Source organism: Melozone crissalis, unplaced genomic scaffold (genome assembly GCF_028551555.1).
Source record: "Melozone crissalis strain CALT ecotype California unplaced genomic scaffold, PUWL_Pcris_2 ptg000393l_1, whole genome shotgun sequence".
Taxonomy (NCBI): Eukaryota; Metazoa; Chordata; class Aves; order Passeriformes; family Passerellidae; genus Melozone; species Melozone crissalis.
Window position 1 is genome coordinate 156,775 of NW_026536132.1, and position 16,399 is coordinate 173,173.

A 16,399-nucleotide genomic window follows, 5' to 3' on the forward strand; every position below is an offset into this window, starting at 1 on the left:
CCCGAGGCCAGGACGCCAAGGGGGGCTGGCCTCAGATGCGCAGGGGCGTCGGCCGCTTTACCCCTTCAGCTAGCCGGACTTAGGGCCGTGTACGCCCTCGCGCAGTTTGCCGTCCAACGTTGGGGCCGACGAAGTGGACTTTTGACCACGGACTGGACCCTGCGGAGTTGGGATTTACTTACCCTCTGGACGCCAGACTACCCCGGGTAGTAGCAGGCTTCGTTTTAGAAGCAGCGCTCCCCGGCGGAAGGGAGTCGGGACTCCTCGCACCCTCAGAGGACGACTCCCCGAGACGAGTGACCTTCGCCTGGTTTTTTCTTTGTCGCCTCGCCGCAGCAGGATTGGTGAGTTCGGGCCCCGTCCTGGGGACTCTCCGGCTTCCCCTCTGCCTTTTTAACTTTCCCTAGGGGTATATGCCCTGCGTTGGGGACCTACCCCCCCGCCTTCTCTCCTTGAGGTTTTTCCTCGTCCCCGCGCCGTTTTTGTTTTCTCTTCCCTTTGGGTGCCGGATTTCCCCAGACGTGGGGCCGCACCCATCACCCAATCTCTTTTTCCCTCCGGCTGTTTACCCAGACTTTGGGGCAGTGGGGGGGGCAGGGGCCGGCGGCAGGCGGCTCATTGTTTAAGTTCTCGTTGTTTCCCGGGCGTGCGGTTGCGTCATCAGAGGATTTTCCCCCTTTCTAGCGGTAGCAGTTTCTGCTCTAGAAAGGCGCAATGGGAAAATCCCAGAAGGAGGTTTATTATGTTGTGAAGGGTTTGTTGCTTGGGGGTGGTCAGAAAGCCCGCAAGCAGGAGTTAAAATGTTTAGTTAAGTGGGTATTTTCTAGGTTTCCCGAGGTCTCCCCGGAACGCGTAAAAGAGCCGCGGTTTTGGGCAGCCGTTGTGGCAAAATTAGAAGAGGCCATAAATTCCGGGGAGACAAAACTAGCCACCGTGGCGTATTGCGCGCGCAGAGTTCATGCGACACTCGGCGTGCCTGTGGAGCCTAAGAAATGTCCCGCGGTTTCTGGTTTGTCCCCTCGTTCTCCTCGTTCAGTTGCCCTTGTCCCCCAAACCTTTCCCTCGTCCCGTAGGCATGAGCCCTCGAGGGGGATTTTGAGGGCCGACCAGAGGCAGGGGGTCCATCCTGCCCCTGCTCCCCCTCGACCGGCTCGGCCTCCCCCTTCGAGGAGCCCTGGCCAGGCTCCTTCTCTTCCCTTACCCTCCAGCCCGGTCCCCAAGTCCCCGGTTCCAAACCCCAAAGTTGTTCGGTTTTGCGACGACCCTCAAAAGGGGTCCCTTGGTGCCCGAGATGGCGGCGGCCACGCGGCCGCTCCCGCCAGGGCTCTTTCTTCTGCTCCTAACCCTTTCCTCCCTAATGCTAACCCTTTCCTTCCCCTGGACCGAACCTCTTTTTCGGTTGTCCCTCCCCCATCTCTTTCCTCTGCTCCTTCCATTTCTCCGCCCTCCGATCCTCCGTCGGCTCCTCCCCAGGTTCCTCCCCCAGTTCAGCCCCCTGTTTACTCCTCCCCTGCTCCACCTTCATACTCTGCTCCGCCTCCGAACTCCACCCAGGGGGCGGAGAGGGGCGGTGTGCCGCGCCCACTCCCTCGCCCTGCCCCATTGCCAGACTCCGCCTCAACCTCCTCCAACTCCGGTTCCCACGCTCCCCCTTCCGGTTCTCACGCCTTGTGTTCGGGGTGGGGGGGGATGGATGACTGGAAGCCGGGGCAGGCGCCTTTATTGGAAGCCGCTCCGGTTACGTACCACCTCAGCGGGGAGGGGAGCTCTCAGGCCCAGTGGGTGCCTTTAGCACAGGCCCGGATTAAGAAACTGTGCAAGGCGCAGAAGGACTACTCCCGCGGGTCTGAATACTTCTGGGGTATGCTCCGGAATGCCCTTGCACAGGGAGATCTGGTGCCGGCGGACCTGAGGGCCCTTTTCTCTAGTTTAACAAGACCCATGGAGTTTAGGGTCTGGGTGGGGGAATGGAGGAGGGAGATAGTGGAGGTTCTCCCGATTCTTTGGGGGAATCCTTCAGTGTCTCATGACGCGGACGGTTTGGCAATTTCCCAAGAATATCTTTTAGGCGAGGGACAGTGGGCAGAGGGGATAGCTCAAGCAAAGGCCTTGTTCTCGTCTCAGCTTGTAGAGACCGCTAAGGCAGCAGAGCGGGCCTTTTATAAGCTAGAGGTGATGACCTCCCAATGGGAGGACGATGAAGTCCGGCAGGGGCCGCAAGAGCCTTACATGGTTTTTATCGAGCGCCTCTACAGATACGTGGAGGCGCAGGCGACCGGGGACGACGACAGGGAGAAGATGCTCTGGAGGATGGCGTATAGCAACGCCAACCTAGAGTGTCGGAAGGCCATCAGGAGGCTCCCTCGAAGTCCCCGGCCCACGGTGGAGGCCATGATAGAGGCCGTGGTAGGCCAGGTATCCTTACCATCGCGGCCTAAAAGAGCCTCAGTGGCTTTTGCGGAGGACCCCGAACCGGACTTCTTTGATATAGAAGCTGCCCCCGTTGCCGGGCCCCCAACACCCGGGTCCGGCAGAAGATCAACAGCCACCCACCCCTGCCACCTCTGTGGCAAGACAGGGCATTGGATGCCTCAATGCCAGATGCGATTAGATTATTTGGAGTATAGAAGGAAGCGGGAAAAGGAGGAGAGTAAGGGCACAAAAAACTAGGCCTGGAGCGCAGCCCCTCCCTGCGCGAAGACAAAAATGCGGCAGGCCACTTAACAACAAGCGGGGAGGGAGGAGACGACAGAGAGCTGCCGTACACACTGCCGGATTTGTCTTACTTAGTACCAGACTTGACACATACCTGTGGTATTCAGCCTACACCTGCGCTTGACACCATGTCCTCTGTCCCTACAGGCTGCAGCTAACTAGGGACTTCTATCTCCCTAGTAGTGACATGCAGCTGGTGTCTGTCGACCTGCAACACCCGGGTCGCTGGAGGAAACTTGGACGTTGCAGGTGGACAGTCGTCGGGGACACAAAGCACACACCGCGAGACATTCACATCGTCCCTGGTCTAGTAACTACCGACCGGGACCGTTTCGCGGTAGGGCTGTACTGTGTCCGACCCCCACTCTTCCTCCCTAAGGGACAGATCATTGCCCAGGCTATTCCGGTTCCAGATAAAGATAATTGGAAGAACTCCGTGGAGAAGACATCGCCTCCGACAGTAGCCTGGGCACAGCTGGTGGGGAGGGAGAAGCCCCGCCTGACTTGTCAGCTCTCGTTGGGAGGGGACAGAAAGATCGTGAGGGGTCTTTTGGACACAGGTGCGGATGTGACGATCATTCCCTCTCGGGAGTGGCCGTCACATTGGGACTTGCAAAGCGCTGCGGGCACAATCTCAGGTGTTGGGGGCCTTCAATTGGCCAATCAATCTAAGAGCATTGTGCAAATTAAGGGGCCCGATGGGCAGTTGGCCTCTATACGCCCGTTCGTTTTAGATTATACCGAGCCTCTCTGGGGAAGGGACCTACTAGCCCAGCGGGGAGCCAGAATTGACCTCCCAAAGGCTCCCCAGGTTTTTCGGGCAGTGGCCACTGAGGAGCGCCAGACCTGGAAGCTGAATTGGCTGTCAGATAAACCAGTACAGGTCTTGCAGTGGCCACTCAACAAGCAAAAATTAAAAGCGCTCAATGAGCTCATTCAGGAGCAGTTACTGAAAGGCCACCTGGTGGAGACAATGTCACCTTGGAACTCCCCAGTGTTTGTCATTAAGAAGCCTAATAAGGACAAGTGGCGGCTCCTGACCGACCTCCGCCAAATTAACGAACAAATAATGGACATGGGTCCTCTTCAGCCAGGGATGCCTTCCCCAGCAATGCTCCCCCAAAACTGGAATTTGGCAGTTATAGATATAAAAGATGGTTTTTTCCAGATTCCCCTGCACCCAGACGATGCCCCGCGCTTTGCGTTCACGGTTCCATCCATCAATCGTGAGTCCCCAGCCAAGCGCTATCATTGGCGAATGCTTCCGCAAGGCCTAAAGAACAGCCCTGTGATCTGCCAATGGTATGTCGCTTTGCTGCTGTCACCCATACGTACAGCCCTCGGGGATGCCGTCATCATTCACCATTACATGGACGACATCCTCGTGTGTGCACCCGACCACAGTCTGCTTGCCCATGCGCTTGACCTGACAACCAATGCGTTGGTTGCTGCAGGGTTCGAGCTCCAGCAGGACAAAATTCAGCGGATGCCACCTTGGAAATACCTGGGCCTCGAAATCACAAAGCGGACCATTGTTCCGCAGAAATTGGCTATTAGGACAAAAGTCCAGAGCCTAGCGGATGTCCATCAGCTGTGTGGGTCTTTAAATTGGGTGAGACCCTGGCTAGGCATTTCAACTGAAGACCTAGCCCCCCTTTTCAATTTGTTGAAAGGGGGAGAGGGGCTGAGTTCCCCTAGGGCTCTCACCCCAGAGGCAGGGGTGGCTTTGGAGAAGATACAGAAAGTTATTTCGGCCAGGCAGGCCCACCGTTACCATCCGGGCCTGCCCTTCAAATTTATTATACTGAGAAAATTGCCACATCTCCATGGCGTGATACACCAGTGGGACACCAGTGTAAAGGACCAGGGGCTGGGTGACCCCCTCTTAATTATAGAGTGGGTGTTTCTCAGCCACCATCGGTCCAAAAGAATGACACGGCCACAGGAGTTGGTAGCCGAACTGATCCTCAAAGCAAGATCGAGGATCAGGGAGCTGGCGGGGTGTGATTTCGCATGCATACATATCCCAATTAAATTAGAATCAGGACAACTCAAATTAAAGACCTTTGAAGAACTGCTGCAAACTAATGAATATCTTCAGTTTGCACTCGACAGCTACACCGGGCGCATCGCAGTAGATCGGCCGGCCCACAAATTATTCAATTCGGAGTTTAAATTATCGCTGAAAAAGGTTCAGAGCAGGAAGCTGCTGGATGCCTTGACAGTTTTCACAGACGCGTCTGGAGCATCCCACAAGTCAGTAATGACTTGGAAAGATTCTCAGACTCAGCAGTGGGAGACTGATGTTGTTGTTGTGGAGGGCTCTCCACAAGTTGCTGAGTTGGACGCAGTCGTCAGGGCATTCCAGAGGTTCCCTGGGCCTTCTAATTTGGTTACAGATTCTGCATATGTCGCAGGTGTAGTGTCTCAAGCTGAGTCTGCGGTTCTTCAAGAGGTCACCAGCAAAAGATTATTTGAGTTGCTTAACAGGCTCGTCGAGCTAGTCTCCCACCGTGAGCACCCTTTTTATGTTATGCATGTGAGATCACATACTGATCTGCCCGGGTTTATTGCGGAAGGCAACCGTTGTGCCGACTCTCTGGCCGCGGCTGCTGTTACGCAGGCCCCTCTCCCAGACGTGTTCGGCCAGGCTAAGATCAGTCACCAACTTTTCCATCAGAATGCGCCTGGCCTGGTCCGGCAGTTCAGTCTGACACAGGATCAGGCCAAGGCGATAGTGGCCACATGTCCCCAATGCCAACAAGATCAGATGCCTACTGTGGCCTCAGGGGCCAATCCCCGAGGTTTGGCGAGCTGCGAAGTGTGGCAGATGGACGTGACGCATGTCCCATCTTTTGGTCGATTGTGTTACGTCCATGTCTCAGTTGATACCTTCTCTGGGGCTATCTATGCTTCTGCCCACACAGGTGAAAAGGCAGCGGATGTGCAGAAGCATCTGCTTCAGGCATTCGCTGTCTTGGGCATCCCTAGGGCCCTAAAAACAGATAATGGCCCTGCGTATACCTCCAAGGAGCTGCGGAGCTTCCTGCAGCAATGGGGAGTAGTCCATATGACTGGCATCCCCTATTCCCCAACAGGCCAAGCCATGGTGGAGAGGGCCCACCAGAGCTTTAAGAAGATCTTATCCCGGCAACAACCGGCGATGAAGGTGGAGACCCCCCACGTCCGGCTGTCAAGGGCATTGTACACGCTTAACTTTCTAAATTGCTCTTTTGACAGCCAAAATCCTCCAGTGGTCCGGCACTTTGGCAGTCACCAGCAGCTGCAGCCTAAAGCCAGGCCACCGGTTTTTGTAAAAGATCCGGAGACCTGGCGGACGGAGGGCCCCTTTGACCTGGTGACCTGGGGGAGGGGATATGCCTGCGTGTCCACTCCCTCAGGCCCCAGGTGGATTCCATCTAAGTGGGTCAGGCCCTTCGTCCCGAAACAGAGGACTAAGAAGGAGGCAGTACCACAAGTCCGGCAAGCTTGTTGGCGTTGGCGGAGGAAACCACACCATCAATCTTTGTCTTTCTTTCCAGATCTTCCCCCAGTTACAGAAGAGCCCTCTCCTCCAGCTTCTCCTCCACCCCTTGACCTCCTATGTCATGTTTCCTCCCATTCACCCCCTGCTCCAGCTCTTACCCCCTGTATGTTTTACTTAAACTGGTTGTTTGGAGAAGAACCATTTTTGTGAATTCATCATACTTTTACTATCTTATCTCATTTCAGTTACATCTCCCCCATGGCCCCCGTTTCAACATCGCTGACTCCCATCCCTAGCCTGCTAATGGCGATCATGACGACCTGCGGACTCCTTTTGCCACCTTCGGAGCCGTGGGTCATCCCCCAGCGGAAAGTCAACGTCTGGCGTGCCTTGGCTCAATCGTTAGGACAGGACAGTATATGCCTAGACACCGGCGCAGCAGAGGACCCGATGTCGCCTTGTGGGGATCCCTTTCTCTCCAGGCGAGTTTCTCCCTGCCTTCTAAAGTGCCTTTAATGCTATCCTAGCCCAGAGCCTCACTATCCTCCCCAGTTGTGATTCCTCCAACGCCTGGAGAGACGGAGTGAGCAGGCTAGATCCTGCACCCTCCGAGCCCACAGAGTTACATTTCCTCGGTTCGACCAATGCATCAATTTGCTTTCAGTTTGATTATACAATCACCCCCGTCGAGAGGGGTAGTGAGGTAGTGCTACAGTCCAAGTTAGAATACCAAGCTAAGCAGTGGTGTAAGGCTGTCCTAAAGATCCTCGGCCCCACCACTACCAGACGGACCCCTTACTCCCTTCCCCGAGGCGTGTTTTTAATTGTGGCGACCGGGCGTGGGCAGGCATCCCCTCTGGCCTGGTCGGAAGGGCCGTGCACTTTTGGCCGGCTGACACTGTTTACCCCCAACGTCACTCAAATTATCAATTGGAAGAAGACAAACATCACATCTAAATTGGCTAGACCTAAAAGAGATCTCAAGGATCTCATTGAGGATTGTGATGATGAAATTACTCATTGGTCACACTCAAAATCCGTCGCCTTTACCATCTTGTTGCCTTGGGTATCGGTGGCGAAGGCTCTAGGTGAATTGGGCTGTCTAGAGTGTTGGGTGGCTAAACAAGCAAATTTTACTTCGGCCGCGCTCTACGACCTCCTCACAGACGAGGAAATAACAAGGAAGGCGACACTCCAAAACAGAGCAGCAATAGATTTTCTATTGCTGCTCCATCATCATCACTGTGAGGAGTTTGAGGGCCTCTGCTGCCTGAACCTATCCTCTCGAGCCGAGGACGCCAGACATTCCATCAAGAGGCTGCAAGACCTTGTCCATCAGGTCAAGCAAGAAACCTCTGACTGGCTGGGGGACATTTTCAAGGGTTGGGGCCCCAGCGGGTGGGCCGGTTCCATAATAGAATCTGTTTGCAAGGTTGTTCTGAGTTAATTAGTACTTTTAGTTTTCATTATTTTGATCCGCGGTTTGGTCCAGAGACTAATGGTCAGAGATACCTCAGCATCTGTCAACCATGCCGCAGTCCCGTCGGACAAGCCCATCGAGCTGGAAGACCTCTCCTCGGAGGCCGAAGAAGCTACAGATGAGGAAGGGGCGACCGCACCGTCCTTCGACCACCCAGGGGCGGGCGGATTCCAGCTCGAAGAAAGCGAGGCCTGGCCGGACCAGCCGCGAGATCCTGAATTTTAAGTTTCTGTGGACTTCCCGTTCTTTTTATTTTATTTGTTAAGAAACGGGGAGATGTTGTAGTGTGTTTTTAAGTTTCTTGTTTTGTTCCCCCATTTTAGGTATTATTCTCTCCCTGTTCTTTGTAAGATGGTTCTTCCCCCTCCAGTTTTCCCGCCACAGAGTCTTTGGCAGTTATGTTACCACGGTTACCCCTGTCCCCCTTATTTGTCAGTCTCTCAAGTTACATAACTGCTCCTCCCTTATCCCACCATATAAGTAAAGTTTTCCTCCTCCCTGGGCCCAGTCAATCACCCCCCACTCCTCCCTGCTTTCGAGAACATTCTTCTCTCTGGGGGTCATAGTTGGCTGGCGTCCCAGGGCCCCTCCTTATTGGATAAGTTCTTGTGTCAGTTTTCTTATGTACCTCCCCACATGTTCCCCTATTGGTTAGCTGGGCTTCCCCTCCCGTCTCCACCCCTTCCCTGTAAAACTCTGTCTCCCCCCCGTGTTCGGGGCCATTTTTGCTGTGGGTTTTTCCACCTGTTGGTTTGCCCTGTGCTGCATGTGGGCTCTTCAATAAACTGACGTTTTACCCCCAGCAAGTGGTCGCCTCCTCTCTCGTCTCGTCCAGCGCGAACCCAAGTCCGCAATCCAACCCAGCCCGAGGCCAGGACGCCAAGGGGGGCTGGCCTCAGATGCGCAGGGGCGTCGGCCGCTTTACCCCTTCAGCTAGCCGGACTTAGGGCCGTGTACGCCCTCGCGCACTGATGTTTTGCAAAAGTAGATTTCAGAAGCTCATTTTGCTTAGCGGAGGCCAAAATCACTTAGTCTTCTAGGTTTTGAATTTGTCATGTTTGCTTTACTAGGAAACACATCATTAGATTTTTGAAGCTGTATGTATAAAAAATTGCTACTTGGCCTTCATACAGCATTTTCAGCTTATGTGCTTTTTAATAGCACAATTGTTGTTTGACACAGTTACTGGTTGAAGTGGATTTTTAAAGTTATTCAATGAAATAAGTTAACATTAAAGTATTAAAATATTATTAAAAATTTCAACAATTGTATTAGTGTGAACTGTAAACTTTTTCAAAAATGGAAAATATTATGGTTTTTCCACTCTGTGTACTTTTAGAAAAGGCCTTTCATGTAATAATAATAAAGCTTGGTACTGTGGAGTATTGTTGATGGAGTTTAGATATAGAAAAGACAACTCTTTTTTCATTCATAACTCAGAATTTTATGGAGTCAACAACAGCCGTGATAAACTGTAAAAAGACCACGAGACATAAATCCAATTTAAATGCTCTGTCTTCTATAATTTCATTAGAAAAAGAAATAGATATAAAGTGAGGCTATGAGACTGTTTTCTATGGAAGTGTCTGCCATATAATCCTGTTTTCTAATGGTTTTGATTTTGCTGGAGTTTAAAATGCAAATAAATTCAGAAATCGTAGTCTTTAAAATTTCCACGCTGTGTATGCTCTAGATTGCTATAGCGCTGTACTCTCACTTTAAGCATTGTTGATGTGTCTTTTTTTGCCACATATTGAAGACTGAATTTTTACTTCATTGATTTGTACATGTTTCTGAGGAGAAACAAATACCAACCTTGTCACCAGTAATGGGGACAGGATTTGATATTTCTTGAAGACCTATTAAAATTAATATTCCCATTGCTATTGATGTCAGTGGAGTTAACTCTCAAACTTCAGTTTGAGACCAGCAGCTCCAGGCATGAGCTTAGATGGAGGCAGGGATGTAGTTCTTGGATAGAATACTCTATTCCTATACAGAAGGAGTAGTAAAGTTTTGGAAGCCAGCCAGGTCCAAACATTGTTGCTAAAACTATTAAATCAGACACCATAAATATTAAGGGCCAAAACATTATCGCTGCACATAAACAAAATTGCATACCCTGACAAATTTTACACACTTTGCTGAGAAGGAAGCCCTAAGATTTTAATTGAAAGGGAACCTCATGTTATACTGCTAAAAACTGGCAAAGAAAATGGTCCCTGAGAATGTTTGGTTTATCCTCTCAAATCCCTTCGTGACAGATTGTTCTTATGCTACAGCATTACCAGTTTGTATTGCTGGAGGAAAGTTTAATTGGTTCAGCTTCAGGAGCAATTAAATGGCAGAAAGTAATAATATCGTTAACATAGACTGTCAGCAAGTCCATGTGTTGTGTCTTTGTTTCCATGTTGATATTTTCAAGAACATGTACAAATGCAATGCTTTAATTCCGCTTCCAGTGCAGTCTCTCTGGTTTTGATTGTCACCTACACCAGGAGCAGAGGTCTGCCTATGGAGCTTGTTCTGACTGCACTGCTCACACTAATGCAAAGCTAATAATGATGGGGAAAGCACCACCAGTGTGTTGCTGTTCCATTTAAGAAGTCATTTTAAGGCTTTTTTGACTAATGGTCAGATCTGCTGCTCACATAAGTGAGCTCTGTGTTCCTGCGCTGCAAGCTCACTGGTCCTTTCCTCCCTCTTTCCACCTCTTCTACCCTATTTTTGCTTTTTCTTACATAATTTTTCTGTATGCAAGAACTGTCTTCTGGAAGACTTTTTGGAGACTTCCAAGAATTACAGTGGAACACTCTTCTTGATGCTCCAAGGAAAATAATGAAAACTGGTTGTGTTGCAAACATTTTCTCCTGTTAAATTCCAGATGTTTGAAGACTGACTGAAGATCTTTTATTTTCCTTAAAAGCAGGTCCCACAAAATGGCTTTGGGAGAGATACAGGAGAAACTTCCTCTGCAAGAGGAAAAACCAAACAGAAAGCCCAAAATACTAAGCTTGTTTGTGCAGGAAATTCAGATGATCTCTATTTCACTCAGGTCAGCTCTCAGGAGTGTACAGGAAAACTGATAATTTACTAAAGGATTTCCTTTTGGATTTCCAGTGACCTGTTTGGTTACCACAGCAGTACTTTTTTGACCTGATGAACACTGGACATGACATTTTAGGGAGCAGGTGTTGGGATTTTTTGTGTATATTTTGTTTTGAATCCTGAAGAAATGTGGTGAGAGCTGATGTGTTGATTAAACTGAATTTGTAGAAACACTGCTAGAAATATGTGTTTATGAAATGTTTATGAAAGTATACAAAGAGTAGTGCATCAAAACAACCATACTGAAAGTTTTGCAGGAAAAAGAAACTTTATATTCTTTCCAATGTTGTTTAATATCTCTTGAGATAAAGTTACTTGCTCTGAGCACAACTCTCTGGAGCCTGGAAGCCTTCTTTCCTTCATGAAAGAAGTGGTATTTCATTTTGAAGGTTACTGCATTTATACCAGATGAGTTTTGAGCACAAAAGTTACTGCATTACCTACTGACATAATTTATTGTTTACTTGTAAAAGAGAGATGAAAAGCAGATCTCACAAGCAGTCCGAAAACGGATTTTATTTCAATTAGAAATCTTTCTGATGTTTTGTAGCAAACTTGTTTTAGATTAATTTGGATGAACCTTGATAGATTAATGAGTTAATTAGCGCCTTCCCTTTTTGCTTTTTGGTACAGGAATCAGGAGCTTAAAGACCTGGGAGAGCTTGCTCCTCACTGGGACAACATGCGCAAAAGTGTAATTGCTCACTGTGATCAGTTGCTGAGCATGTACCAGGACACTCTGGCAGAGCTTGGGAAGCATACAGGTGGGAATCTGTGATTTTATCTGGAACCTTTCAGAGCTTACTAGATTGTTAGCTATAAAATACTGGCATATTCAGTGGGAATAAAATACATAAAAATCTTAGAATCAAGGGATGGTTTGGATTGGAAGGGACCTTAAAGATTATCAAGTTCTAGCCCACCTGGACCAGGTTACTCAAACTCCCATCCAGCCTGGCCTTGAATACTTCCAGCAATGGGGCATCCCCAGCTCCTCTGGGCAGCCTGTTCCAGTGTCTCACCTCCCTCCACATTAAAGAATTTCTTCCTTATGTCTAATCCAGATCTCCTCATTTAAGTTTGAATCCCCTTGTCCTGTCATCACATGATCTTGTAGAAAGTCCCGCTTCAGCTTTTATTGTAAGCTCCCTCCAGGTACTGAGGCAGTAAGGTTGCAATTGCATCAGCCTGAAATCTCTTTCCCAAGCTGAACTGTTCCAATCAGCATCTCTGTGGCCTCCTCTGGACTCACTCCAGCAGGTCTGTGTCCCTCCTGCGCTGGGAGCCCAGAGCTGGATGCAGAGATCTTGGTCACAGAAAAGGAGAAATCCGATTTGAGTGTATTAAAAAAAAACAGTCTCTAACTGAAAGTCACCTTTTTGAAAGCAGTCGGTCAGCTGCTTAAATATTTGGTGGGGGAAAAAGCTCTTGTGTTGCACTAAATGTTGTATAATTATTTCCATTTTGTTGGCAGAAGTGACGTTTCTTGTATTTATGATTGTTTGCCATCATCAGAATATCCCAGTTCCAATTTTGGCATCTACTGTCTAGCCCAGTATGGCACTTCCTGATTCTGTTTTAAATAGTATCTATATGTATTTTCAATCTTTGCCTAATTAATCTTGAAAGCGCTCCATAAAGTGTCGTAAACAAGCCAATAAATACAGATAATGACAGATCCAATGTAATAATTATAACATTCAGGAAGATATTGAGGGGACATTTTGAGATTTTAAAAAACAGACAATATAATCTCTTAAACATAAACCCTGCAAGACCTGTGTTGTGCAAAGTGGCTTTCTAAAGGGTTTATAATGTTAAAGGACCCATCTTAATTGGGTCTTGAGAGAAATAATGTGGTCCTGGGAAACTGAGGTCATCCGGGAGGAGCAAATCAGCACATGTAAAAGAGAAAGGGACATTAATCAGAAAACAAAGCAGTCTAATACAAGATTGTATACAAGATCAGAAAAGCGAGCCAGACATAGATTTGATTTAATACTGTAGTTGAACAAATAGTTACGTTGGGAGCACGTTGAAATTCAAGTACTTATGAAGTAGAAATTGCTAAGATTAGGGATGTGAGTACAATTTTAATTCAGACTTTTCAGGTCAACATATTTCAAGGCATGCCAAAAACCATTTTGCTCTTCAGTGTAGCCAGTGCAGGTGTCTTTCTTCATCCTAAAACATCGCCTGAGTTTGTGTTGAATTGTTCAGAAGGGCAGATGGCACCTGCAAATAAAATTTCTCCAAAATATGCTCATGCTTCCCCAGCTCAATAATCTCACGTTGGGCTTTTTGAGTGATACCCACTTGAACTCAACCAAACTATTTGGGAATTTAGTGGAGAAGGCTGTTAGGAGACCACCTAATTTCTTTTTGAAGTTGAGAGATTGCTGTGGAAGTATGAGGAAGCCACATTAGTGTTAGACAGCAATTTTGGTTTACCAGCATATTTATTGAAAATGGATGTTTAAGAAAGTTAAAACTATTTCAGATTTGAGTTGTTTTGGCAAACACTTTTATCCTCAGTTATGGGAGAATTTGAGAGAATGTAAAGCATTTTATTGTAAGGAAATATACCAGGAAGATATAAGTGTTAGGAAACAAAAAGCCCAGTAATTTCAGGTAACTCTAAAGCACAGATTTGGTGATATTGGGAGGGAGTGGAACTTTGAAAATTATTTGTTTGTTTCAATCTGCATCATGGGATTTCCTGTCTAATCTAAAATTTTGACTCCTGGCTGTGCTCTTCATCTGTATTAAATTATAATTTAAAGTTCCTAACTTAGGGAGCAGCCTGAGCATGCTTGGCTGGTCTGGAGCATCGTTGGTGCCCTCTGGCAGAGTGGTTTATATTGGGAGGCTCAGTGCTCAGTCCTGTGGCAGTTTCAACAGATAAACACTAGCAAGTCTTGATTGGGCAAGCAAAAAACAATTTAAAATATTTTCTTTATCTTTTTATGTGTTTGCTTCAAAAAAAGGCTGAACCTTGGCAAAACTTATTTAAAAATTCCATCTGAGTGAGAGGAATTTTAGTTCTAGTAATTAATAGTTGGCGAAATGATAGAATGTTGGAAAAGTGGCCTAGGTGAACGTTGGGCTGCCTGAGTTAGAAGACAAGGCCACCTCTCTTTCCTAATCTACACCCTTTTATTTTATACAGATTCTGTATTAAATGTGTTCAGGTAAATTATATTTTAATGCTGTCGGACTTTAATTATTTTTCTTTACGCTACCAAAAAACTACTCAAATTCTAATGTTTTGGAAATATACAGCCATATTAATTTGTTTTGTTTTGTTTTTCCAAGGCATCATGCCTCCTCTGAACAAATATATAGCTTTTCTTAAGATAGTTTGTGTTTCTTTATTTGACCTTTCTAGGAAGAACGCATAGCCTATTCAATACAATACTTTTCTTCAAAGAAAATAATCTTACTTGGAAAAATGCAGTGCCATCATAGCTCTGTAACCTCGCAGTTTTAGCACAGAATATACACAATGCACATTAACTGCTGCGTTGTCTCCAGCAGACTACAGACTGATTTCAGACAGCAGGGAAGAGTATCTGTCTCCCAGAATAAAACAGTTAGATTGCTCTGTGAATTAAATGCTGCTTTGCTGCTTCCAGTATGGATACATGCTGAGACTCAGTGAACATTTCATCTCCTAATATATAATTATCCATTGAAGGTAAATTAAAGACAACTCCTCACATACAAGTATTGTCTCCCTTTAAAAGGAATACAAAAACATCTGGGTAGTTAAGACAATGATTCTTTAAACTTTTGTTTTTCAGGTTCTTCCTTTAAATCAAGCTGTAGCAAAGGAGAAAAAACACTAGAATTCATCCCAATAAATCTTCATCTGCAAAGAATGCATGTGCATAGTCCTCGATTGAAAGGTAAAGAAATTCCCCAAGTATGACTAAGTGTGCTTTGAAACACAGTTTCACTGAAATCTAGAAATCACATCCAAAGTCAAAGCTCTGCAAGGAATTTCCCTGCCTCGTCTTCTGATGCCACAAGTTGTGGACAATTACTGCACATCTTGGAAAACTAGGGGCTGGTTAACTAAATTTCTTCCAAGTTCTTTTCTAAAAACAGATTCCAAGAATGTGCTCATGTTGTTCCTATGACACTTCAAGCAAATAAGTAAATGGAGAATATGTGCTATTTTGGCTCAGTGTTGAGTGAAAATACTGCAAGCTTCCAACATCTCCTGGAAAGGGGGATAACTTTCTCTAACATGGTCTGTGGTTCTTTTTAACACAGAATTCTGTTGTTGCCACTTGCATATGATTTTAGCAGCTTCCTTTACAGATCAAAGATCATATTGATACATATATATGACCAAATGGCACAGTGAATAATTTGTTGATCAATTGAGATCTGATAAATTTGCTGTAACTACAAACACAGAAATTACATTCTGATATGGTTTTTGCCTTATTAATACACTCTGCATCTAAGATTGTAAAACAGGAAATAAAAACAGTGGTAAATTTCCTGTTTTGTACTGTGTGAGTATACATCCACTTCTAAATTGGGACACAGGGGCTTCCAATTATCTGTTAGATACTTGTTGGTTCAATATTTTGTTATTTGTTTTACTAAAAAACTGTGCCTCCAAATATTTCAACAAGATGGGGATTTATAGTGACATAATGTGATAACACAGATTTTAATTTAATGTTTTCAAGTTAATTAATTAACTGAAAAGGATTTTTAGGTTTGTAATGGGGGCCAGAAGCTTAACGTTGTCTTTTCAACAAAACCTCTTTGTGAACAGGACACTGTTCTATTTGCTAAATAAAAAGAGAATTTGAGTGAAATCTGTGACTTACTTAAGCACCCACAACTTTTACAGTACTGGAGTTTTGTTTTGCTTTTTAATGAATTTTCTCCCTTCTTCTCCAAAACCATTTTGCTTTGCACACATCATTAATTGATAATCAAAAAGAGTACAGGAAGAGATAAATGTTAGAATTGTTCTAGTTGTCTTCCAAATTTGGATCTTCAAATTATAAAACTCTGCCTCTGTTAGTTAACTGATGTTCTTCCCTGTGTCTTGTATTAGATATATGCAGGCTAAGCAGTTTGCAGCAATTGCTAATTGATCTGGAATAGGCAGCACTTCGATATGAAGCTGGTCTTTCTCAGCTCATGCTTTGCTTGGCATATATCAAAGGACACCTGGAATATAACCAGGAGAATGATACTGGAAGGGGAAGAATAAAAATTCATGGAGGTGGCATTTAAACAAGCTAATGATCCATGGAGGTGTCATTAGCCCTTACACTATCAGATATCTTAATTTTGGGAATGCAAGATAGGTTTTTATCCCATCTATTGTATATACACATTGGTATGTGGGTTTTTTTGTGTTTGACATGTATAATAATAGATTTGCTTTTCCTGAACTTTTGTTTGGGTTGTCATTGAGTACTGAAATGGAAGAGAAAGTGTGCTTAAGCTTTCAGTAGGAGTAGCTTTGAGGAAAAATACTGTTTTCCTATGGGTCAATGGTATCCTTATCCATTTGATAAACCCCACATTGTGCTCTGTTCATCATACTAGAGAACTTAAATCTGTATATTGACATA

General features: G+C 46.3%; 1 protein-coding gene across 1 annotated transcript in view; it reads left to right on the plus strand.

The window, feature by feature from the left end:
• LOC128950066 (inositol polyphosphate 4-phosphatase type II-like) overlaps nt 1-16,399 on the plus strand; it is a gene marked incomplete at its 5' end in the record, with an annotated part of 124,900 nt that overhangs the window by 46,939 nt on the left and 61,562 nt on the right. The window contains 2 exons of the mRNA XM_054294944.1: nt 11,424-11,554; nt 14,594-14,698. Of these exons, the coding sequence (XP_054150919.1) occupies nt 11,424-11,554; nt 14,594-14,698 (236 nt within the window). The remainder of the gene's footprint in view (nt 1-11,423; nt 11,555-14,593; nt 14,699-16,399) is intronic.